This window comes from Rhinoderma darwinii, chromosome 3, assembly GCF_050947455.1.
Source record: "Rhinoderma darwinii isolate aRhiDar2 chromosome 3, aRhiDar2.hap1, whole genome shotgun sequence".
Lineage (NCBI taxonomy): Eukaryota > Metazoa > Chordata > Amphibia > Anura > Rhinodermatidae > Rhinoderma > Rhinoderma darwinii.
Genome location: NC_134689.1, coordinates 133,201,923 through 133,228,011, shown reverse-complemented (window position 1 = coordinate 133,228,011; position 26,089 = coordinate 133,201,923). Strand labels below are relative to the sequence as shown.

The 26,089-nt window shown below is 35.3% G+C and overlaps 1 protein-coding gene across 1 annotated transcript in view; it reads right to left on the bottom strand.

The window, feature by feature from the left end:
• The window catches only part of LOC142750387 (dynein axonemal heavy chain 3-like), a 1,255,980-nt gene that overhangs the window by 982,658 nt on the left and 247,233 nt on the right, over positions 1-26,089 (bottom strand). Inside the window, exon 7 of the mRNA XM_075859390.1 lies at positions 6,715-6,853. Within this exon, the coding sequence (XP_075715505.1) occupies positions 6,715-6,853 (139 nt within the window). The remainder of the gene's footprint in view (positions 1-6,714; positions 6,854-26,089) is intronic.

The window sequence follows — 26,089 nt, the reverse complement described above, 5'->3', positions numbered from 1 at the left end:
TGTGATGCTCATGCAGACATGGATATCTGCCTTCCTTTGGAAGGTCTTTTCTTTGTTGACATCGCTACAGTTGCTACTCATGAACACACCCACAGATACGTCATTGGGGTGGGGAGGATTTCTTCAGATAAATAGAGGACTCCTTACACATGTGAGGGAGAATGTTACACGCCGTGACAGGCGTTTATCCCAGCATCGTGGGAACAGATGCACTTAACTATCTTTGCCACTGCATAAGATTTATCTCTTTCTTGCTCCAAAGCCTCCGACTATAGAGGCTAATTGGCCTAAACTCCCCTGAAGAATTCTGGCCACAAGGAAACGCGTCGGGAGAAGGCATAACACTATTTGCCTGGACACACATAAAAGGAAAATAGGAGGTTTCCCAGTCCCCAGCTACAGAATTAAGATGGACTTGGATACACTATAATGGGTAGGGGGGGTGAATTACCCCAAATATACCTTTTGAAAAACCTCTTCCTTATGCAGTAATATTTGGAGCTTTGCATTTACTCTGTACAAACGTATAGAATGTCAGTTTTCTCTCACAAAAGAGAGCACATTTTTAGCCTATAAATTTGTCCTGTGTGTAAGTTTTTGCACATTTTTAAACAAATAAGAAGTAAAATTTATATTTTATAAACATAAAAAGTTAAGCAACTTTAAATAAATAGATTGCTTTCCTTATCTTTAACTTGTTGAGTTATAAACCAGAACAACATTCCCAATTTTGCTGTTTGTCAATAGAAACACTCAACAAGCCTGTTGTCAGACACATACCCAACAGCTTAGGCTGTGTTCACATCTGCGTTGGGCCTCCGTTCATGGGTTTCTCTCTGAGCTTTCCGTCAGGGGAACCCATGACCGGAATCCAAACTGAAACATAGGTTTCAGTTTGTATCACCATTGATTTCAATGGTGACGGATCTGTTTGTCACTCTTGTGTAAGGGTTCCTTCATTTTGATGGAATGAATAGCGCAGACGACTACGGTATTGATTACGTCAAAATGACGGAACCCTTACTCAATGGTAATAAACGGAAACCATTTGCATCAGATCTGTCACCATTGAAATCAACTGTGATGTTAACGGAAACCTACGGTTTCCGTTTGTTTCAGTTTGGATTCCGTTCATGGATTCCCCTGACGGAAAGGTCCGATGGAACCCATGGAGGGAGTCCTGATACAGATGTGAACGAAGCCTTAGTTGAGCTTCTACAATGTACTGGACCAGTGAGTTCTTCATGGTTCAGATAACAGTATAGAATCTGGTGTTTCACCAGTTAAAACTCTATGCTAACGTTGAGATAGTGAGGCATACTGGGAGAGTTCAGCTCAGAAAGCTGCAGAATTGTGAATAGAGTTCTGGAATATAATACAGGCTGTAACCCATTGTTCATACAAGATAAATAATAAAATGTATTTACAAAGTTTCCCAACTTTTGATCCTGATTTATTCTATATGTAAACTGCTAAATGGTGATCAAATGTCAACATATGCTTTAAATCCTTTTGCCATTATCTTGTGCTGTTTCATATGGATATTAAAGCAAACAAATGACTGTAGGCCATGGAGATAGTGTATATCTCTATAAAGCTGTATAGGGAGTTTGAAGATAATAACGGGAGACGGCGCTCCTCCAAGATCTTTGTTGTTCTGTGTTGAATTCTTACACAACGGCGGAACCCTTACACAACGGTGACAAATGGAAACCATTTGCATCGGATCTGTCACCATTGAAATCAACTGTGATGTTAACGGAAACCTATGGTTTCCGTTCGTTTCAGTTTGGATTCCGTTCATGGATTCCCCTGTAGGCTATGGAGATAGTGTATATCGCTATAAAGCTGTAAAGGGAGTTTGAAGATAATAACGGGAGACGGCGCTCCTCCAAGATCTGTGTTGTTCTGTGTCGAAGCTGGCTACCACCCACTGCGTTCCCTGGAAGGAAGAATCCTCCTTTCAGGAATCAAATTGCTACGAAGGGTAGCACTATACACGTGCAACATTTACAACAGGCCTAATGAAGGGAATGGTACGGTCCAGAAACACGTCGTCCACTGAATAAAGAAAGAATTCCTTCTAACGCAAAAACTATCTCTCATCATCATTATTCTTACTTGCCTGGCGCCGATACCGTAAATACTGCACTTTTTCTTTTTACTCTTCGTATCTATAAAGCTGTGTCAATGTTGCATATTGAGGATTTTCAATGTGTATGTCAATGTTAATGTATATTTTCCATGTGTATGTAAATTCAGAGGGTAGCTTAATAGTTAGCATTACTGACTTCTAACTTTGCAACCGTGTACTATGGATGTAGTGTATGGTAACACAACTACAAATAAGCTTATAAAGTTGTTGTAGTCTGATCTCTTTTCATGAAACATGTGTCTTGTATTCAGTGTCCACATACTCTATACATTATTTGCCTTGTCTAGTTATATATAAGGGATGAAAATGTACTTCAAGAAGAACCAAAGAATTAAGCACTATATAGGAAGGAATATAGTGGTAGCAGTGTTTATATTCTTCTTGAAACCAAATATGTTATTAAGTACTGAAATCAAAACCAAATGGGAAAACTAGTATGCTACATTATACGTGTGCTAAACACAAAATTATGTTCGAGTAAATGCTTAGTTACGTGGTTTGTCATAAATTGTTACTTTTGGCTTTTCAGATTTTTTTTCTCGTTTTCATAAATTGACATAAATTAGGAAAATAAATTTGACCTAAACTCATTTTCTATTTATCTCAGACATGTCATTCTATTTCTAGTATTACTATGACATCTAGAAGATGAGTACGTCGGTGACTGTCGGCTTATACAAACCTAGGTGCCACTCATTCACTAGTGAAGGCACATTAAAGCATGAAATCCGTTCTGCATTTACCCAAACAGTGCTGGCAAGGCAGCCAACAGAATGGGACTAGGAGCCAACTATAGCATAATATTAAAGCATATCTAACTATAGTTGGATTCCAAATGGTAAATTTGGGCTCTTAGCTGAGCAAAGGAAATTTCAACAGGTTGTCTGTTTAGGACAATTTTTTTTTGTCTCCTGAAAACATGCTTATGACAGGGTGTCCTGCAGATGGGAGCCCAGTGTTTAGCTGTTATTTGTTTAGGAGCCTATGCAAATGTTCAATCCCCCTGCAGCACCTCTACTGGCATAATAAAGAATTACATGGTGCTCAATGAAATCAATGGGTTGCCCTTGTCATGCATGGACATGCAGGATCCTTTAGAGAAAGAAGGAGAGAGATGCTCTTGGTAGCCACTCTTCAATCTAGGTAATGAATGGAGTTCAAGAATGAGGGGCCACCTCTATTAACTCAGATAGCCCTAATAGGGTATATAAAAATGGGGTTTCTACCCCCGCACCACCCTTTTAAGACTTACATCATTATAATAAACGGAAGGCGGATATGATTCTAAATGCAGACAATAAACAACCAATATTACATTTGAAGTTATTTTTAGTTTTGATGTGTCTACAGCATGTGCATGAAGGTTTCAGAAAAGTTTAAGAAAGATTTGTTGGAGTTTTGCAGTTAATAATTTTCTTATTTCTGCTATTTGCCAATGGCTTATTTGCCATGCTTTCTATTCAGTTATATATTTTATATATTTGATATTCTCCTACAGGTTTTTTTCTGTGTTCCAGTGATAAAATTTAACTGTTAATGATTGTATATAAGCCAGGTGTGTTCACATAATTTAATCATGATATTACATAATTAATCCATGACAAGATCTAAGGTTAAATAATTTTCTAGTTGTATAATTACCATTCCAAACCATTATTATTGCATCTCTTCTCATTGCACAGATACTGCTTTAGAAGAATAAATATTCCAGTCATTTTAGATAAGTGACTTATAATTCAATGATGTATAGACCAGATTTTACAATATTAATATCAATGGTCAATAAGTGGTTTATTTGCATTAAAAAGAGCCAACATAACAGGGCAGATTAATTCGGAAATAATGAAATTCCTTATATACATTTTAAGCTTGAATGCTACAGCTGGGATTTGAAAGGTAGGAGATACAATAGAGTTCTTATTAAAACAACAAGCTACATCTGGGCACCAGCTGTTCCATTTTCAATGACATTATATTTGGTGCAAAAACCCAACAATCTGTTTGTAAATATGTTATTATATGTTATGTATAACCAAGGTGATCGTTTAATTTGATAGAATTAGGATCTGTTAACATCTGCATCAAAAGCTCCATTAGGGGCCTCTGTTGCAGGTCTGGTGAAAAATTCTGGAAGACGTAGAGCAACATGCTTCAATATTTCTTCCTGTAAAACGACGGACACCCTCACAGAAACCTGACAGAGACCGTAAAGTCAATGGATTCTGTTGGGTGATGTTAGTCACTCTTTCCGTTCTTCTGTTCCTATGATGGAACAGAAGAATGGAAAAACTTAGTGCAGATGTAAAAAAAAGCCTTAGTATTTCAAACGGTTTTTTTTCGGGCTGAATGTGATATAAAAGATTTTCCAGAAGAATAGACTGAAGAGAACAATGTGAATGTATGTTAACCACTGTTTTGTGAATAGTCATTATTATATTGATAGAAGGGCCTGTTTATACTATAGATTAGATATGTTAGCTATAAGAATGTTTGCTTTATGTTATAGTTTTATACAGGACTTCTAGAGATATAGTTAAAAACAAATTACAATGGCGTTTATCCATAAGTGGTGGACATGAATGCATATGTTTTGCTTATGTCTAAAAAAAAAAAGGACTTACATGCTCGTAAGGCTCAACAGCTCAATAACCTCACTAGAACTGATATTTTACAGCTCCGATCTCCCTCCTTATAATGTTACACAACAGCCACAAAGTGATAGGTAGAATGGAAAATAGCCATAAAGGATATTTCCCATTACAAATATATCAGATGTGCCATAAATGACTAATACATTGGAATCAAACCTCTGGGACCAATCCTGAAAACAAGGGTGCTCAATCTTGCCATACCTCGCTGAGAGCTAGCACATAGTCACTCTCCATTATAGTAAGTGAGATACAGACATAATCGACGAGTGCACTTGGCTGTTGCCATATTTCCCACTCACTGCAATGGAACATGGCCATGAAGGTATGACCACCTCTCTGCTGATAATGAGGGATTAGGCATCCCTGTTCTCAGGATACTAGTACGGATGTAGCCATCTTAATCTTGACTCTGATAACTTGCTGCAGCGTGATATCACACTACAAAAGCCATTGAAAAGTCATTGAAAAAGTCAAGATAAGGGATCTAACCACTGTTTATTTAGTGCGTTAAAAGTCAAGGTAAATACGGCTACATCTGTAGGAATCCCAAAAGTTGATACAAATTCAATCAATATTCCATAAATATCTGTAGTAGTAAAAAACACATTAACAGTCAAATCTTACCTTCCGGGCCCTGAAAACTGTCTAAAGGGACAATTTCCCTGGGTTGGCTGATCATCTGCAACTTGCCTTTATTTGTTTCTAGGATTATACATTTAACATATATAATTTCATATAGTTGTAGTTAGGCTTTCCTTCACCAGGAGCTAAAATTCTGTTTATTGACTTAACCCTGTATCTGGGTATCTTTGCTATGGCAGTGTGACTTGTTGGCTCCCCCCACCCAATATCCAAAACCCTAGGGCACATGATTTGTTGGACCCCCCCCCCCCAGCTATGCCCCTGTAATTATTGTATGTTGTGTGAATCAAATGTGACTTCAACTTATTTAAGTTAAATATACAGGTCTTATATGGACAATTAAATGTGTGAAATATTGGGAAATATCCTATTGCGGAGCCTTAATTCTATCATATACAACAATGCAGGCTAAAAGAGAGGTCTGTATTAGAGAATTTTGTCCTCCATTGTCTTATATTTAATTATGGCCTCTGTAATAAGAAATTTTCCCATCATCAAAATACCATCTAAGCAAATTTACTCTTCTGTATTGCTCAGCCTTACATTCTAGTGGCTTTGTGTTTTTTTTTAAATTTTACATTATTGCATATTTTCTTGGCTGCTATCTCCAAAACACAATTTTTTTCCATGACAGAAACAGTGTTAACTGGGTTAATTACCCGTCAGTTAGACGTGAGCTCCTCCCAGGGCAGAAAAAAATGTGTAAATATCATTGGAAACAATGTATCATGGGACCAACTAAAGTCAAGACAACCAGGCATTTCTGCATCTTATCTTTAAATGTTAAAGCCCTGTCATCACTGATGGATAATTAGTATCTTCCAGAAAAGGGAGTAGTCATCATTGTGAAATGATGTTGTGGCTGAAATGTTCCTTTATGTTGTCACAATGCAGGCAATATAAGAGGATCTGATACAAGGCAATTCATAGTCTAGCCAATAAATACATATGAAGACAGACATAATATAACAACTGAAAAAAAATGTCTTGTGTTTGCAGACAAATTTCATATTTGATTAAAAATCCCTACACTTCCTAATATTTCATTGAACAATTCTGAATACAAGGACGTTCTGTTTTTACTGCTAAAAAAACATCTCCACGGCATATGTATTTTCAGAACAAATCATCTGTTTTGCAGAATGGCTTATTTTATATCTAGAGGGTAGTATGCATAAGAATAATTCCTCCACCGTACTTGTCAAATTTTCATGTATTAATAGCAATGAGAGCAGCTTGCAAAATATGACACAAATCCATACATACCTTTGTTAAATCCTGAAGGGATTTGCTCCACACCTTGCAAAGTTCGGCTGGTATGTATGAATAGATTCCCTGAAGCCATTTTACACTAAGTGGAGACACCATACAAGGGTCGATGGATTCTTCAATAAGCCTGTAATATCTACAGAATGAAAATGCAGTGTGAGAACAGTTTCAAAGCTTTGCTGTTCCCTCAGCAGATATTATGAACAGAAAAGATTTTCTTTTTTTTTCCCAAAGTATGTGACACCCTAGTTAAAAAAAATGTGACAGGCTATGCATCCTGTCACAACCTTGTTCTAGGAGATGTCAAAAATGAGCGTATAATATCAGTTATTCTGAATAATACAGTTAAGCCTATGATAACAGACTGACTTACAATTCCCTTGATTAATGTTCTTCACAGTAAGCGATGCCTCGATTTCAGCCATTCTAAATTAAGCTAATTATTTCTTCACCCTGCTGTCAATTAGGTTCAATTTTGCAATATCAACAAGTTTAAACTTAAACAGAATTTGCATAATAAAATCATTAAAATCCTTTTAGAGGACATATGCTAATCGAAAATTTATGAAACACAATTTGAATATTTTTGAAGGGAACCAAAGTAGAAAATGAAGTAGAAAACACCCTCTACTTCATGAAAGATTGTTTTCATTTATTGTAAATATATTTATACCAAATAATATAAATATAATGTACATTGTAATTTCACTGTAGTTTTCAAAACATGAAACAATATATTCATAATATAAAGAAACTTACAATTTACTTAGCACAGTGGTCTCCAAACCTGTGGCTCCCCAGCTGATGCAAAACAACAGCTCCAAGGTTGCTCTGACAGCCATGTCAGGGTATGCTGAAAGTTAAAGCGTTGCAAGAGCTGGAGAGCCACAAGTTGGAGACCAATGCATTCATATTATCAAACCATGTTTAGGATTTCATAATGGTGCATTCTTGAAATCAACAATATTTTACGCAAAATTTTAATATTGTACAAATGACTATTTAGTAATCATGTAAGTTCCCCTATGATAAACTTTCTAGATTGTATGCAATTCTAAAACATAGAGCTTTTATAAGAACCGCTGCCTTGAAATGGGAGCATTCCAATAATAGAGCAGGGCACAAGGAAGAGTTGAAATTCTCGATGGCTACCTCCTCTTTGGTTTCCCCATCAGGAGAATATAGGCTATTTTATAAGAGTGTCCCATTTACAGACAACATGCAGCAGCCTGAATTACTATTAGGTATTTGTGGGATAATGGCAATGAATCTGAAATTTGAATGGCACCATACCATAATTGAAAGGTACTGATACTACTTACAGAGAACCAGCTATTAGGAAGTATTTAATGCGATGCTTTCTGGGAATTATGCAAATAGCTTTCCTACAGATGAAGAAATCAGTCTCTCTAGTACCACCTGTAGCTGGCTGATTTATTAGTTAATAGCCAAACCTTTAACCCCTTAATAACCAGGCTATTTTGCACGTTAATGACCAAGGATTATTTTTTGTTTTTTCACTGTTGCTTTCTAAGAGTCGTAACTTTTTTCTTATTCTGTCGACATAGCTGTATAAGGGCTTGTTTTTTGCGGGACGAGTTGTATTTTTCAATTGCACCGTTTTTGTGTGCATATAATAAATCAATTAACTTTTATTAACTTTATATTAGGAAATAATTAAAAATAAACAGCTATTCCAGCATTGCTTTTCACGTTATAAATTTACGTAGTTTACTATGCGGCATAAATAACATGTTACCTTTATTCAATGGGTCGGCACGGTTACGGGGATACCAAATATGTAAAGGTTTTATGTTTTCCTACGTTTGCAAAATCAAACCCTTTAAAAAAAACTAGTTTTAAAAATAATTACTTGTTTTTGCATCGCTGCATTTCAAGAGCCATAACTTTTTTATTTTTCCGTTGATGTAGCCATATTTTGGGCTTGTTTTTTGTGGAACACGGTGTAGTTTTCATTTTTTTAGTGTGTTGAGGTACACAGGACTTATTGATTAACTTTTATTTTATTTTTTATGGTGGAAATGGGAGAAAACGATCACAGTGATATGTCTATGTGTTCTTTTTTTTTATACTTTTACTAAATAAAAACAATGGTTTTATTTTATTTTTACTGTAATTTTTTATTTATTTTTTAAACTTTATTTAACTGTTTTACTTTTTTTTTCCCCACTAGGGGTCTCCACCATGCGATCTGCTGATCGCTTATATAATGCTTTGGTACTTAGTATACCAAAGCATTATTGCCTGTTAGTGATGGCATGACATGGCCTAGTAGGCAGTTGCTGAGGGCAGACCTGGGGGCCTTTGTTAGGCTGCCATGGAAACCCGACGGCGCCCTGCGATTTCTTTGTGGGGACACCGGTGGGGTGACAGAGGGAGAGAACTCCCTCTGTCAAACACATTAGATGCTGCTGCTGCTGCTATTGACAGCGGCATCTAATGTGTTAAACTTCCGGAATCGGAGCGAGCGTAAATTCCGGAAGTTCGGGCAGGAGCCAGACTGTGTATAACAGCCGGTCTCCTGCCGCTGATCACGTGGGTACACTGGCAGTACCCACCAGATCAGAGCAACGGATAAATCCCTCGCTATGCGGGAACTAACACCTGCTTGCGACGGATATATCCGTCGCTCGTCTTGAAGGGGTGAAAGAGCTTTTAATTATAATTCAGTTTATCAATCAAACCAGACACACACCTATATGAAAATACTTAATGGAAAAAGGTTTCAGACTTTTGCGCCACCCAAATAATGGCAAAAGTAGTATCCAGAGCTAATAAATACGTATCAAAATGTATTAATAGAGATTAAAATTAACGCGTTTCGGGGATCATTTCCTTTCATCAGATCAAATAGACATAACATTATGCACAATCAGATGGGAATGAATATATAAAAAAAGGCACCAGAATTGGTTCAAAGTTCACCTAAGAGTAAGATTAGTGACGTCAAACAGTCCAATGCATTCCATAAATAATTACATATAAACATATCAATATTATTTAACCCCTTCCCCCTGCTGGCATTCTGGGCCCTAATGTCCAAGCCATTTTTTAGATTTTTCCATTGTCACATTCGAAGAGCTGTAACTTTTTTATTTTTGCGTCGGCATAGCTGTATAAGGTCTTGTTTTTTGCGGGACGACTTGCAGTTTTTATTGGTACCATTTGAGAGTAGATGCGACTTTTTGATCACTTTCTATCACATTTTTTTTAAGTCAGGATTAACAGAAAACAGCAATTTTTCCATTGTTTTTTATTTTATTTTTTACGGCGTTCACAGTGCGGGTTAAATAATGTAACAGCTTTATAGTCGGGGTCGTTACGGACGCGGCGATACCAAATATGTGTAACTTTTTTGCTTTATTGTAGTTTTTTTTAATAGTAAAGCATTTTGTAAGGGGAAAAGCTGGGTTTTTCATTTTTTTTTTTTCACTTTTTTTTTAAATTAACTTTATTAAACTTTTTTTACTTTTTTACTAGTCCCACTAGGGGACTTCCCTATCCTCTGATCGCTATTATAATACACTGCAATACTTTTGTATTGCAGTGTATTACTGCCTGTCCGTTTAAAACGGACAGGCATCTGCTAGGTCATGCCTGCGGCATGATCTAGCAGGCATTCGCTGCAGGCAGACCTGGGGGTCTTTATTAGACCCCCGGCTGCCATAGAAGACACAGACACTCGGCGATTTTATCGCCGGGTGTCAGTGAGATGAGAGGGAGCTCCCTCCCTCTCTCCAAAACCATTCAGATGCGGTGCTCGCTATTGTGCACCGCATCTTAAGGGTTAAACAGGTGAGATCGATACTAATATCGATCTCACCCGGCAGAGCAGGGACGCCCCCAGCCCTCAGCTGCTTCTGGCAGCTGACAGCAGGGAGATTTCACGGCTCCCTGCTCTGTTTACTTTATTCTAATGCAGCGACGTAGTTTGGCGGCGCTCTAGAATAAAGCCCACTAATGACCGCCGTAAAAAGACGTATCGGCGGTCATTAAGGGGTTAAACAACCTGAATCATATAAATGCTTTATATGTGATTCAGGTTATATATATTATTGATGTGTTAAAATATAATTATTTATTCAATGCAATGGACTGTTTGAAGTTATCAATCGCAGTTTATACCTAATTTTTTCCCATCTGATTGTGAATACTTATATTATAAAACCTAAATAAAAAGCACTTCGGGAATACTTGTTTGATTTGGTTTTCAAGAAATTATTATTTTTTATTCCAAAGAATAGTAACATAGAATATATTTTTTTGAAGCAAGCGATGTATAGTAAAGTTTCGGCCCAACCTAGGCCTTTCTCACAATCGCTGCATAGAATGTGGACAGGGGAAATCTCGGCGTCATCCAGACACTCCTGGTAAGTAGTATAACCTGAATAGCACGAAAAAATAGGAGTGCGTCCTTACAATACAGAAGCCATGACATGGCTTCAGTACAGAAGCCATGACTAAGGACGCTGCATGCGTCAGAAACGCGTAGGCACCGCTCACACTGCCATAAATCCACCATTCATTTGAGAATATCTACCTGCAATGCTATTGTTTTTATTTTTCATTATATAATAAAACTTGGAAATAGTTTCCTATTTTAAAAGACTCCAAGGACACAGCGCTGGATCCATTTCTTTGTCTTCCTTTGTACTCCACACGTGTGCCGACACGAGGACCCGCGCGCAAGTCCACATATGTGATAAGGTGAGCTGGAGGAATCCTCCCAAACATTTTTTCTCCAGATTTCCAGCACTTGCAGCACCGTGGCTAAAATCATACGCGTGTCATAGTTGTTGTGTCTTTACACAACAGGACTAGGATAGTACTATTCTATCTTCAATCACTGTAATACAATTGTTTAAAAATACTATCCAGATTATCTTACACACCTACATATAGGCACTTCTGGAGGAGAGCTATTATGCATAGTAGGTTCACCAGTAGAGAACCTGTTTTTATTTATTGTGACTCCTCACTTGTCTTAAAAACAAATATTTGTCTTAGTCCCAAAGATGTTTTTGTTGTCATTTTTTATAGATTTATTATTTGCCTTTAATTAATGGTTTAGACACAGTATATTACTTCTAATTTCACACAATGGAGTCACCTACATTAAGTCAATAGGATGCCAAAACAATCATCTAAACTCTACTGCTACAAGATATATGTATGAATGTAAATTAGCATTGCATAACTAATAAATATTGATGCATTACTGCCAAAATGTGCCTTTCCTGATTTCATAGTAATTAAAAAATAAATTAAGTATGTCATTTCAAATAATTTTAACAGATTTAAAAAGAAAAGAACTAACCAAACTGAAAATGTCAACATGAATTCAAGTATATCACATATAAAGCGCAGTCTGTTGTTACAAGATGTACATGTACACTACCGTTCAAAAGTTTGGGGTCACCCAGACAATTTTGTGTTTTCCATGAAAACTCACACTTATATTTATCAAATGAGTTTCAAAATGACTAGAAAATATAGTCAAGACATTGACAAGGTTAGAAATAATGATTTTTATTTCAAATAATAATTTTCTCCTTCAAACTTTGCTTTCGTCAAAGAATGCTCCATTTGCAGCAATTACAGAATTGCAGATCTTTGGCATTCTAGCTGTGAATTTGCTGAGGTAATCGGGAGAAATTTCACCCCATGCTTCCAGAAGGCCCTCCCACAAGTTGGATTGGCTTGATGGGCACTTCTTGCGTACCATACGGTCAAGCTGCTCCCACAACAGCTCTATGGGGTTGAGATCTGGTGACTGTGCTGGCCACTCCATTACAGATAGAATACCAGCTGCCTGCTTCTTCCCTAAATAGTTCTTGCATAATTTGGAGGTGTGCTTTGGGTCATTGTCCTGTTGTAGGATGAAATTGGCTCCAATCAAGCGCTGTCCACAGGGTATGGCATGGCATTGCAAGATGGAGTGATAGCCTTCCTTATTCAAAATCCCTTTTACCTTGTACAAATCTCCCACTTTACCAGCGCCAAAGCAACCCCAGACCATCACATTACCTCCACCATGCTTGACAGATGGCGTCAGGCACTCTGCCAGCATCTTTTCAGCTGTTCTGTGTCTCACAAATGTTCTTCTGTGTGATCCAAACACCCCAAACTTCGATTCGTCTGTCCATAACACTTTTTTCCAATCTTCCTCTGTCCAATGTCTGTGTGCTTTTGCCCATATTAATCTTTTCCTTTTATTAGCCAGTCTCAGATATGGCTTTTTCTTTGCCACTCTGCCCTGAAGGCCAGCATACTGGAGTCGCCTCTTCACTGTAGACGTTGACACTGGCGTTTTGCGGGTACTGTTTAATGAAGCTGCCAGTTGAGGACCTGTGAGGCGTCTATTTCTCAAACTAGAGACTCTAATGTACTTGTCTTGTTGCTCAGTTGTGCAGCGGGTCCTCCCACTTCTCTTTCTACTCTGGTTAGAGCCTGTTTGTGCTGTCCTCTGAAGGGAGTAGTACACACCGTTGTAGGAAATCTTCAGTTTCTTGGCAATTTCTCGCATGGAATAGCCTTAATTTCTAAGAACAAGAATAGACTGTCGAGTTTCACATGAAAGCTCTCTTTTTCTAGCCATTTTGAGAGTTTAATCAAACCCACAAATGTAATACTCCAGATTCTCAACTAGCTCAAAGGAAGGTCAGTTTTATAGCTCCTCTAAATAGAAAAACTGTTTACAGCGGTGCTAACATAATTGCACAAGGGTTTTCAAGTGTTTTCTAATCATCCATTAGCCTTCTAACACAGTTAGCAAACACAATGTACCATTAGAACACTGGAGTGATGCTTGCTGGATATTGGCCTCTATACACCTATGTAGATATTGCATTAAAAACCAGACGTTTGCAGCTAGAATAGTCATTTAGCACATTAACAATGTATAGAGTGAATCTACTATATAGCGATACTGAGCTATAATAATAATCATTTATTTTACAATTGCATACAAATTAAAAAATAGTGACATGATTTAGCTGAAGACTCTGGAAACTATGTAAGAAACATGTTTTATGTCTTGTAAAAAATATAAATTTCCATTTTATCAACCCAGGAATGAACACGGTTAATGCTTAACCTCGATCTATAGTGGAGAGAACACTGTAGCAATTAATAACAAGGCCAAGGCATCCGGGCCATTTAACATGCCTCTAGGCCTTAATATGGATTCTGCTTCACTTGATTGATTTCATTTATAGACATTTATTTTAAGGAGGCAGTTTCCATTCAAGGAATACAACACACCAATATTAAGTCATTATGCATGATTTTCAAAACAGCTGCAATACAATCCGAAAGATGGCGTTTTAAAAGAAAAATTCTTTATTGCCACATATTTATTGTGTGTTTTTCAGAAGAGAATACTTTTGTTAATGTTAATCTGAAGGCCCAGAAAACAGAGGCATCTTTCTTGATCTTCCAAATATTAACTATATTATGCAGGTCTTTTGAGAAACACATACTAAGAGAATGTAAGGTATGAATTGTAACTTATTCCTAGACTTCTATAAAGTTGAATTAATAATCTATATCTTATGCTTCAAGATCCCCAATCTGATCATATTTAGTTAAAATATTTAAATGGTTGACATGGTTCAACATATAAGGTCACTTCTAAACTGTAAGAGACTAAAGGAAATGTTGCTTTTGGGAATTTTAGAAAAACTGAATAAAGGTCATATTTAACCTGTTAGTGACCGTCCATGAGTGTTTTTACGGTGTTCACTAATGGGCTTTATTCTGATGCATTTGTCTTTTTAGGTCACTGATTCATAATAAATCTGTGCGGCCGGGAGAGGTTAAAGCTCCCTGCTCTCAGATACCGGAGGTAGCTGAGGGCTTGGAGCAGACCTGCTCGAGTGGGTGGGACCTAAATCTGTATAGATCCCGCCAGTTTAACCTCTCAATAGCGACCTTTGCATCTGAATAGTTTTAGAGGGAGGTGGCTCCCTCTCTCACCCCACCGGAACACCCGCAATGCAATCGCGGGTGTGCCGATGGTTTCTATGGCAGCTGTGGGCTTAACAAAGGCCCCCAGGTCTGCCTCTAGTTAATGCCTGTTAATGCCAGAGGCATGGCCTAGCGGATGCCTGTCAGTTTTACACTGACAGGCAATAAAATGCTGCAATATAGAAGTATTGCAGTGTATTATAAAAGCGATTAAATGATCGCATAGTCAAGTCCCCTAGTGGGACTAAAAAAAAAAAAATTTAAAAAAGTTCAATAAAGTTTAAAATAAAGAAATAAAAATCCCAAGTAAAAAAATTTAAAAACACACTTTTTCCCCTCACAAAATTCTTTATTAGAAAAAAATAAAAATAATAAAAAAATACACATATTTGGTAGCACCGCATCTATAACATCCCCAACTATAAAGTTATTACATTATTTAACCCGCACGGTGAACGCTGTAAAAAGAAACCAACAATGCCAGAATTGCTGTTTTCTGTTCAAAAAAATTTGATAAAAAGTGATCTAAAAGTCGCATGGCATGTACTCCAAAATGGTACCAATGAAAACTACAAGTCGTCCTGCAAAAGAAAAGCCCTTCATACAGCTTCATTGGTGGGAAAAAAAAAGTTATGGCTCTTAAAATATGGCGACACAAAAACAAATCATTTTGAAAAAAATTTGTTTTTACTGTGTAAAAGTAGTAAAACATAAGAAAACCATATAAATTTGTTATCTCTGCAATCGTAACAACCGACTGAATAAAGTTATTATGTTATTTATACCAAACCAAAAAAGTGGCGAGTTTTTTTTCTATTCCCCAAAAAAAGTTAATAAAACGTAATCAATAAATTATATGTACCCCAAAATGGTCCTATTAAAATATACAACTTGACCCGCAAAAAACATTTCTTTATACAGCTATGTCGACGCAATAATAAAAAAGTTATAGCTCTTTGAATGCGACAATGGAAAAACTTAAAAATATCTTGTTCATTAAGGCCTAAAATAGGCTGGTTACTATGGGGTTAAAAGCGTATTCCCAACTTAATCATTGATGGCATATCCACAGGATATGTGAAGAACGTCTGATAGATGCGGGCCCCAGCACTGGAATCCGCACCTATATTGAGAACAACGGTCATTCTGAGCATGTCTCTCTCCATTTTGCATAATGGGGGGTTAAGGAAACAGTTGAGCGAGTGCTGCTCGGATGTTTCCATAACTCCCATACAACAGCATGGAGAGAGCTGTGTGCATGCTCTGACCTCTCCCCACTAGACCCCGCCTGGGATTCGCATCTCTCAGTCATTTATAGCCTGCGGATATGCCCTAAATGTCTAAGTTAGAAATACCTCTTTAATTAATTATACAATTCCGCTAAAATCCATAGTGCATTTACCCCATTATCATTACATTTTGGTAAATCCGTTTAAAGGGGTTGTCTCATGAAGATAATGGGGAGATATATTAAGACTGGAGTTTCATACAGGAATAAGATATAACAAAGTTATTAGAAGGTGAACACCTCTAAATAACTTTGTCGGATTGCTGGCTGTCTGTCAGTAGCTGGCGTTGGTTTCCGCTATAATTTCTGCCAGTTTTGGCATAAATTATACAAAATACAACAGGCCGATGGTGCACATGCTCCCTTCCGCTAAGCTCTTCCGTTAACTTTTGTGAAGCTTTTGGGCCATTTACAACTTTTCTACAGCAGAAAACTGGAGTAGAAATGTTGTTACATTTCCCCAATGCCTAATGATATGACCTACTAATTGACTCCATCTATGAGTCTTCATAAAGGACCACCCCTCTATGATCCAGAACAGCTCTAGCGGAGCCGGCCCATCCATGCCTTACGTGGATAGCCATTTATTTAAATGGTCGCTATGTAATACTACATTTATCCTCCAGAGGCTACTGTAGGGGAAATGCACGGGCATTTGTGGCATCCACTGGCAATAACAGCTGATCTCTGTGACAGCTTCCAGTTAAAAAAAAGAGTTGTCTTCATGAGACAACCCCTTTAATGCACATGAAAATTAAAATAATAAACTAGATACAATTTTATTAATATACTATATAACGTGAATTGGCCCATATGTTCAGAATAACTATGCACATTCAGCGTATTATCGAAACATTATATACTAGTAGTCATAATTACTTCAATGTACTGAAAATCATTATTTAATTTCTAAGACTATTATTGCTTCTAATTTGTTGGTTATATAGTACAAACACATTCTGACGTATCGTACAAAGACTTTATTTTCATTTGTTTCTGTCCCCTGTGAGTAGCCACTTAAAGAGATTCACCACTTAAATGTATTTCTAGAACAGTCTGATTAATAATGCAGCCTGAGAAGAGGATCGCATAGATTGACTTCTGCCAAGCTGCTTTCTGCACAGTGCCAGTACTATTTTGGGCTGTACAGCTTAGTTACTGTATGTCTTCAGCTCATGAAACAACTTCCACAAGGGTATAAACCATAACTTTCTTTATCCATGTTGGATTAACCATGCTTTTGCAAAAAATTATTTAGGTGGGATTCTCTTTAACCAAAGCATGCTTTCATAGTATGTAAGAAAACTAAAATATCTGGGTGGAAACCACCAAATTACAAGAACTAAACTTCATATAGATGTTGCTTTGGGCAGATTTTAGACCATGGCAGTCAATATCAATATCTACTGCATTTACCGGTACTTTACTTACAATGGGTATAACATTTACCGAATAAATAGGTAAATAGTCCATGTGTCTTCTAAATTATGTACAATTTTTTAATACAAAACGTTGTCAGATGTTTGATGCTTGGTTTGATATTTAGACTTTACAATGGTCCTGCAAGACTGAGATGTTGACACCTTTTGTACTGATTAAGGGATCAATAAAGGGGACTTATACTACATTCGATTGTGCTTTGGAATTCTACAAATCATTATTCTTGTGGAACCCATGGTGGGAATCCAGTCCAAGTTGCACAGAAAAACAATTAGATGCTGCTGAGGATCTATCATTTGTTTTGTCAGGTTTTGAAGCACTGGTGCTGTTATACTTCTGGAATTATTAACCTTGTTGATGGTATTTTTCTAATACTAGGGTTCAACCTAATAAAATGAAGATTTTTGTGTTACTTGTACTACTACACCATTGTACAGGTCACTGACCATTGTTCACTTTTCAGCTAGCCAAAAATGTTGTTTGACTAATAGTATAGACATGTAATAACTTCAAGTTTAGCATTGGTAAATTTTAAAACTACGAATATGGGATGGGAGCTTTGATAGTGGCCCTTAATCTTACTACAGTATGAGAGCTGATGTCATTAATACCAGCCAGTAATGTAAAATGACTACAAAGAAAAATGATAACATAACAAAGTAATATATGTAGTTAATATAATGTGGTCTTTTAAAGTGAATAACTATAAACTCATTAAGAAGGACTATTAAGTTACCCATTAGATAACCATCTTGGCCTTTTTTTTGTCTATGGTCATTCAAATGTCAGTAACTCCCAAGAAACTGAAACATCTTCATGCAGAGATAAAAAATAAAAAATAAGAAAGAAGGAAAACTGAATAATGGACTATGACAGGGAAGCCCATGGGATCTTATACATATCAGTTAAGTAAACTATAAATCAGATACAAATGTCAGGTTTTGAAATGCAGGATCTCATGAGTACGGTAAGTGATCAAATTCATATTTTAAATGGACAGACTTCATATAGATTGTGGCCTTAGATGGAATAGAATCAGTGTTATGTGTGCTGAATTAATCTTCATTTTTAAGCATTAATTTCTTTAAATGTTCAACATATTTATCATTAATAAGGAAAATAAATTAAAAAAAATTACAATAGAAACCATTGTAATTTGTAATGTATCCGTTTTATGTGACCAAAATTGTATATAACAATATGTCCAAACCAGTTGAGACTCACCAGTGGTCATGTTAAAATAATGCCCTTTGGGAGCTTTTTCAGTTTTCAGCATTTTTGGATTTATTTGTATATTTATTTTTAACCTCAATTATATAATCTTATTTACAAATAGAATAACTAGACTATATATTAGACTAGAATAAGTATCATGACATATTTTACGTAATAGATAGGACCCTTTTTTCCCTTAAAAATTGGTCCAATGTCTCACGGGATGAATTTTATAAGCTGTTTGAAATGCCATGCTTCTATATACTCCACACCATTATAAATATGTTCATTAGGTTTGAAATCTTTGGATGAGAAATTAATTTCCATATGACTTTAACCATGCCATGATAAAATGACCCATATGACTTGGTACATTAATATGCTGAAACCATCCATCTTAGCCTGAGAAAATCTGGAAAGCAACACATTTTAAGTGATTTGGGTTATTCAAGGTTGGGACCAGAGTGCCAAGAGAACATTCCTTATACCATTATAAAATCATCACCAGCTGAAAGTGCTCAATGAGCACAAAATTGTTTCACAGCCTCATGCAAGTGGCACCAAATCTTGATTCCTTTATCCACTTGATGTCCAATAATAAGGACTCCTTAGGCCAGCGCACTCTTGGTCCAGCTGGCAATGATCTGGTTTTAGTGTTTTATTCCTAGTGCCACTAGGCTTTCTTTTTTTTTGTTTGGCAAGAATAAAACATGACATGGCCATCTTTTGTCATATTGTGACCTACACATTTTAAGGACCTGCTGTGGATGCCAAGATGACTCGGATCATTCTGAGCATTACTGTTGCTATTATTTGCTGAAGTGACCCTTCTAGTTACCAATAATATCTGGAAGACTTGATAATATAACTTTGTTAAGTAGATGACAGTGAACAATACCTGACTTAAAAGTTAATTATTCTTCTGCCTTGTGAATATGCTTTTTAATTCATTTTACTTTTAGGCAGAAACACATTTATCATTTCAAAAAGTTGTAAAATTCATATTTTATTACCATCTTTCATATTCTCATAAGCTTTGGAAAATGAAAAGTGCATATAATATAAACATACTTGGAGACTTTGGGTCGATAATAATTAAAACAGCAAAATTACTATTCAAAATCTGGAGCTGTCCAGTGCTGAAACGGTTATTTAAGTCTACTTGTAAGATGTCTTTAATGTTTTACTACAATTTATAGTCGTGAATGTTGGATTTACTCCACAGATATTAAATCAAAGCAATATTTTGTTAAGGTTTAAGACAATATACCAGTTCCACACTATGCAAATACAATATTCCATTATAAATAGTTGCCATTTATTCTTCATGACATTCTGTGAATCAGATAAGCTTCACATTCTGCCATTCTGCTTAGCAGCAATATGTCCTTTTTATACAATATATTTCATGAATATGCTAATGAATTGTCATTGAAATGATATGTTTGCTGATTTACTACAATATCTAATTAACTGACATTTCATGTTATGCAGTTCCATTAATATTGATATTTACTGATGGTTGTTAATTTGATATGGTCCTTAATTTTGATGTATTTTGTTCTCTATTCATTACTGGTTGTTCCATTGATGGAATATTTATGTTTACTATTTTTTCAATTATGTATTTCTCTTTTTACATTTTTTTACTTGGCTGGGTGTGTTGGCTTTTACACAAAAAAATGGCTGAAAGATATTGTTATGGTTGACATGGGAATATGGTGTTTTTGTTAAATAACATACATTACACAGAAATTTTAATAAGTTCAAAGTGTAATAATCACCTTCCCTTCAAAGTTATTTAGGGAAAAGATTGTCAAATTTATACTCTAAATGGAAAATATTGGTTAACATTAATAAGTACATTATTAAAATATTTCTCAACTATCTAATTTCTGAGTAGTTTGTGTTAAGATTTTAGTTTTACTCAGATTTTTAAAGTTAATTATTTTTTGGAGGTAGAATGCCAAATTATTAATATTCCGAAGGTGCCATTGAATAAGACTAAACATCACCATATGTTTCATATTTCAGTATAAGGTTATTTGTGTATAATAAAATTATATCTTTGCTATCGAAGAAGGCAGTAGTCAGGAAAATAATATAACTTGAAAAAATTCAATACGGTTCAAGCATATTTCTAAGCTAAAGTTGTTAAAAACTTAAGAATATATCTCTATGGTTTCAACAGCAGAAATCTAATGCTATTAAGGAGTTGAAGAACTAAGTATCCTACAATGTGTGGATGGAGAAAATAGCCTACTTGGTCAAGGAGGTTATGTAGTGTGAGGGAACACAAGTCTATTGACTATAATCAGCATTGTTGTAAGGGCTTGTGTGTAGAAGGGGGATATGATACAGTAGAGAAATTATGTTTTGAGTAAATTCATGGGTGATCTTTAGAAAATCTTTAAGTTGTTCAATGCAACTCTAACCAGATTTGTACAATATTTGCTAAGAGGCAATGCCAAAGTGTTCTGCATAAATCAGACAATGAACAAAATATAAGTATAGAAATAAGTTAGAGTAGAAAAATAGGGTCTCAGAATTGACTGATTGATGACCTCATGTTTGGTCTTCACTAGTTTTAATATACAAAAAAAGAATTGGAGCCATTTTGCTTTTTTTTTTGTCATAAGGAGAAGGGCAAAAAGTGCCTCCCTCAAGTGGCTGTACCTTCAATAGCTTATAACTAAGCACATTTTATAAAAAGAACATGAATAATTTATGGGATTTGTGAGAGTTCTCTTTGAACCTTTACTTACTGACTTTAAAGTGTTGCACAATCTCACCAGTTTACTACATTCATACATTTCAAAGGCAAACCATAAGCTAAATATATATTTCCCACTTCTGTACTAGTAAAGAGCTTATATTTTATCATTCTTCATAACTTCACTACTTTGTCAACATCATTTAGCAGTTTTTGGGGTATGTTAAATTTATTCATCTATATATCCATTTGTGCTGTGTAAGTAATATGATATTTCTGGCTGTTACATACTGTGTGGTTAAAAGTGGTAAAAATTAAAGGGCTTGCTAAAAACATTTGACTGGATAGGAACCCCCATTTAATTGTATGGATATACTGGTATATATAACAGGTTCCAAATCTCTAATCATATATGAAATTGCTGTGACCTACACATTTAAAATAAACCTCATATTGAGAACACAATGTTTGAGAATCACTTCAGCAAAGTCATTCCAGAGCAGTGCACAAACAATATTCTGAAATAATTTCAGAATTTAACATTATAAATATTACATTGGGGCAACTATATATTTTTGGATATGTTCAATTCAACTTTTAGTCTTATATCAGTTCTTATTGCTTTAAATATATATTTAATCCTTATAAAATCTCACCTAAATAATTTCTCCACTTTTTATCAGATCAACCTACCTAATAGAGACAAAAGATATGTAAAAAAATATATATACTGTACATATATATATATATATATATATATATATATATATATACACACACACACACAGTACATACACACATATATATATATATATATATATATATATATAGACACATACATACATACATGCATACATACATACACACGCACAGTGTATATAGCATCATTTAACAAATATGCTCCTAATATTTTCTGTGATCCTCCAAAGTGAATAAACTGAACTATACTGCCTCCACAGAGGAAACTGTGTATAGCACTTATTTGTGCTGCAAATAATGGCTGGGTACATAGATAGATTCCCAGCCTATTTGTTCTATATGATGTGCCAATTTGGTTACATGCATAGGATCTCCATAATGGTACATTTCTTTGATATTATTGTCAGTAGCTAAAGAAGATGGAGTGGGTCATGTACCAGACCAATGGTGATGGAAATAAATTGATCACTCAATTATGCTAATCTGCTACAGTTGCTTCATTTTGTTGACCAGAGTTTTCCTTCAACATTAAGAATGGCAATACAAAGAATTACTTTTTCCATAGATTTATCTGTATTGCTAATAAAATAAATAAGTTTTCAACTAGATCAAGTAGAGAAAAAATTGCCATATTATTTTATACCATTACCTTAGCTCAGATGTACCCCATATGTCAGGATTACGCAGATTTTTGTTTAGTATGTTTTTATTGCTTATAGTTGTTTTCAATTAAAAGATGTGGGTTCCAAATTCTTGAGAATTTTCTCTTTAAACTTGAACAGTATAATCTTTTTATGGAAGAGGTTACATCATATTGTGCTATAATAGGACCTAATGTGTCCAATGTCCTTTTATTCTCCCCCTTCTGTGCCATTAAAAAATCCTAAACTTTTATTTTTGTACCAGTGACAAATAGTGACACACAGTACAATGACGTATTATAAAGAACAACCCACCATAGCAGGTGAGGGGACAAGTAGCTTTTGAGCAAAAGGAAACTACTGCTACCAAAAATGGTATACAAGGGTGTAGCTATTGGGGTGCAGGGGTACCTGTTTTACTGGGGGCCTTGGTGTTTGAAAGGGCCCAAAGACCCCTCTGCTACATAAGAAGACACGTATTATAAGTGGCACATGGTAGGTGGGGACCCTGTTATATATTTAGCAAATTGGCGAAAGATCTTCAAATGACACTGATTGCTTCTGATCGCTTTCCAATCAAACTCTAGCACGCCCCTTAGTGGTGGGTGGGAGAATTTAAACTATAATTATTTTACATCATGTATTATTACACAGATTTTTGTTGGATTTATTGACATTGCTTTAAAAAATAAAGATGCAATAAACCCTTTTGAAGTTTCAACAGCAAAAGACAGACGCATTGTAAAACAGAAATGAATACAAGCAATGTGAATGAAAAAAAAATATGTCAAAATAATTAAACTTTAATGTCCTGCTACATGAACCACTACGGAAGATATTTTACAGGGCAATGTAATAAATAGTTCTATACTTGTAAGTGAATATTTACATCTGTATTGTCTGGGAACTTGCAAAATTATGAATGTGATGCTGGATGGTTATCCCCAAAAATTTTTTTCAGGTTAAGAAATAGCATTGTGCGCTAATATAAAAAAAGGAACAGCCCATTAGTGGAATGGATGTGCTCAATCTCAGGTGGGGCTCCTGCTGAATTTCCTCAGCCATACCCTGCTGATTGATTGATGTAACTCTGCTAGGTAACGCAGATCCAAAGTTCCCTCTCATAATGATGGAGGAGACCAAAACATTCATGCTGGGTGCACATTAATCTTTGCATAAAAAATTAATGAGACTAGTTATGCTTCCACAGAGCTGCAGTCTTTCACCCTCATTTGCCTCTCTGTCATGTATGACTTTAACACTTAGCATGCAATTGCTGCTGCTGTACTCGATAGAAATGAATAAATATTGGATAAAATAATGTGTATCATTAGGGAAACGCAAAGATTCATCTGCATTCATTGTACACAGCCTTTTGTTTTTAAACAAGATGACAAGAAGAGCCGGAACAAGATCTCAAAATGTCGAATAGGGAGACATAGCTTGTCTTGTTCAAGGACCATTTGACAGAATCTAATAACATTCAAAATGTGTGTTCCTGGAGGGGAAAAAATCATCCCAAATATCCTTTGAGAATGTCCCGGAGCACATATCCCATCAACACCCAGACATATTAATATAATGACTTGCAGCCAGCCATACATTACAGCAATAGCACACAGAACAATCACATGCATAGAGGCTTACTGTTACCATTATGTTAACTAAAGTGTCTCCATCATGTTATTCTTTCTAGCAAATAGCTGACATTTTCCCCTTTGCTCATGGAAATCGACATTTTTTTTGCTGTCCAAAAACCCGCTGTTACTGTGGTGGGAATGAATAATTGCTTTAGTATTGGACTATTATATTTAATCATCCTCAATGTTGCCTGCTAGGGACTATAATGTATTTCAAACCAATTGACCTTGATAAGCAACAGGGCTTGCTGATCTTTTGCACAAATATATGTCAGATCTTGCAATTGTGACACACTCAACCTAATTATGAAGATTTATGGCATTGCATATAGTTTGCATATCCCTCAGATTTGTGTAACCCTTTTCTGTAACATTTTAACCTACTGTATATGACAAAGCTTAAGGTCTTATGAAGATATCTTAGTGTGATAATACATTATACAGGATATTTTTTTTTGGTCTGGGTATTTCTTTTTTTATATGGCGCTAGTATATAAATCAAATTTTTTTTCCAAATTTTGAATATTACTGTCATCTATACCTGAGAATTCCTAATTTTATAGGTCTCACAGATTTACACAATATAATAACAATTTGACAAGAAACTAAATTCTAATAACACTACATTTCCAATTTTTTCCTTTTGGAAATCCATTGAGTGAACCTTAGCTACCAAAGAAATGAAACATATATAAGGGATTAAAGAACTAATTAGGGTAAAGTCATTTACATAAAGGCTTTGAATTTCCTGAAATAAGGAGAAAATATCGGTGGGAGGTTGTTATTCCTGGTTATGTAAAAACCAATAAGTGGACTTAAATCCTTTCCCATCCCCATTGGTGTGGAAGCTAAAATGAAAAAGATTAGATCATGCTATGTCAATCACAGAGGGCATTATGGTGATAACATCTCCTATATCCCATCTTAATGCTTATATTACTTATTAACCCTTACAAGTACTTCACTTAATTGAATAGAATTGGTTCCAGATCCCAAGGGTTTAACCCATAATCCCATTGTGAAATCAATCATGCTATTTTATGTCTAGATGTTTTGATGTTAATTATAAATACTAATGTTGTCTTAGAAATTACATCAAATTTATTGTATAACAATTGTGGATTGAACTTGCATTTATTTAAATTAGACAATATATTGCCATTTAAGAAATCTATGCTTTTAAAAGAAAGTTTAAAGACACTTAAATCCTTTTCTTCCATAAATTAGCTAGTGTCTAATAGATAGACTCTATCTATCTATCTATCTATCTATCTATCTATCTATCTATCTATCTATCTATCTATCTATCTATCTATCTATCTATCTATCTATCTATCTATCTATCTATCATCTATCTATCTATCTATCTATCTATCTATCTATCTATCTATCTATCTATCTATCTATCTATCTATGCAATGCATTTACTTCTCTATCTATGCAACCTATCTTTGTTCTGTCTATCTCTATATCTAATCTATGCAATGTATCTATCTATCTATCTATCTATCTATCATCTATCTATCTATCTATCTATCTATCTATCTATCTATCTATCTATCTATCTATCTATCTATCTATCTATCTATCTATCTATCTATCATCTATCTATCTATCTATCTATCTATCTATCTATCTATCTATCTATCTATCTATCTATCTATCTATCTATCTATCTATCTATCTATCTATCTATCTATCATATATGTCTTACACACACAATATGTGTCCTGTACTTAGAGAAAAA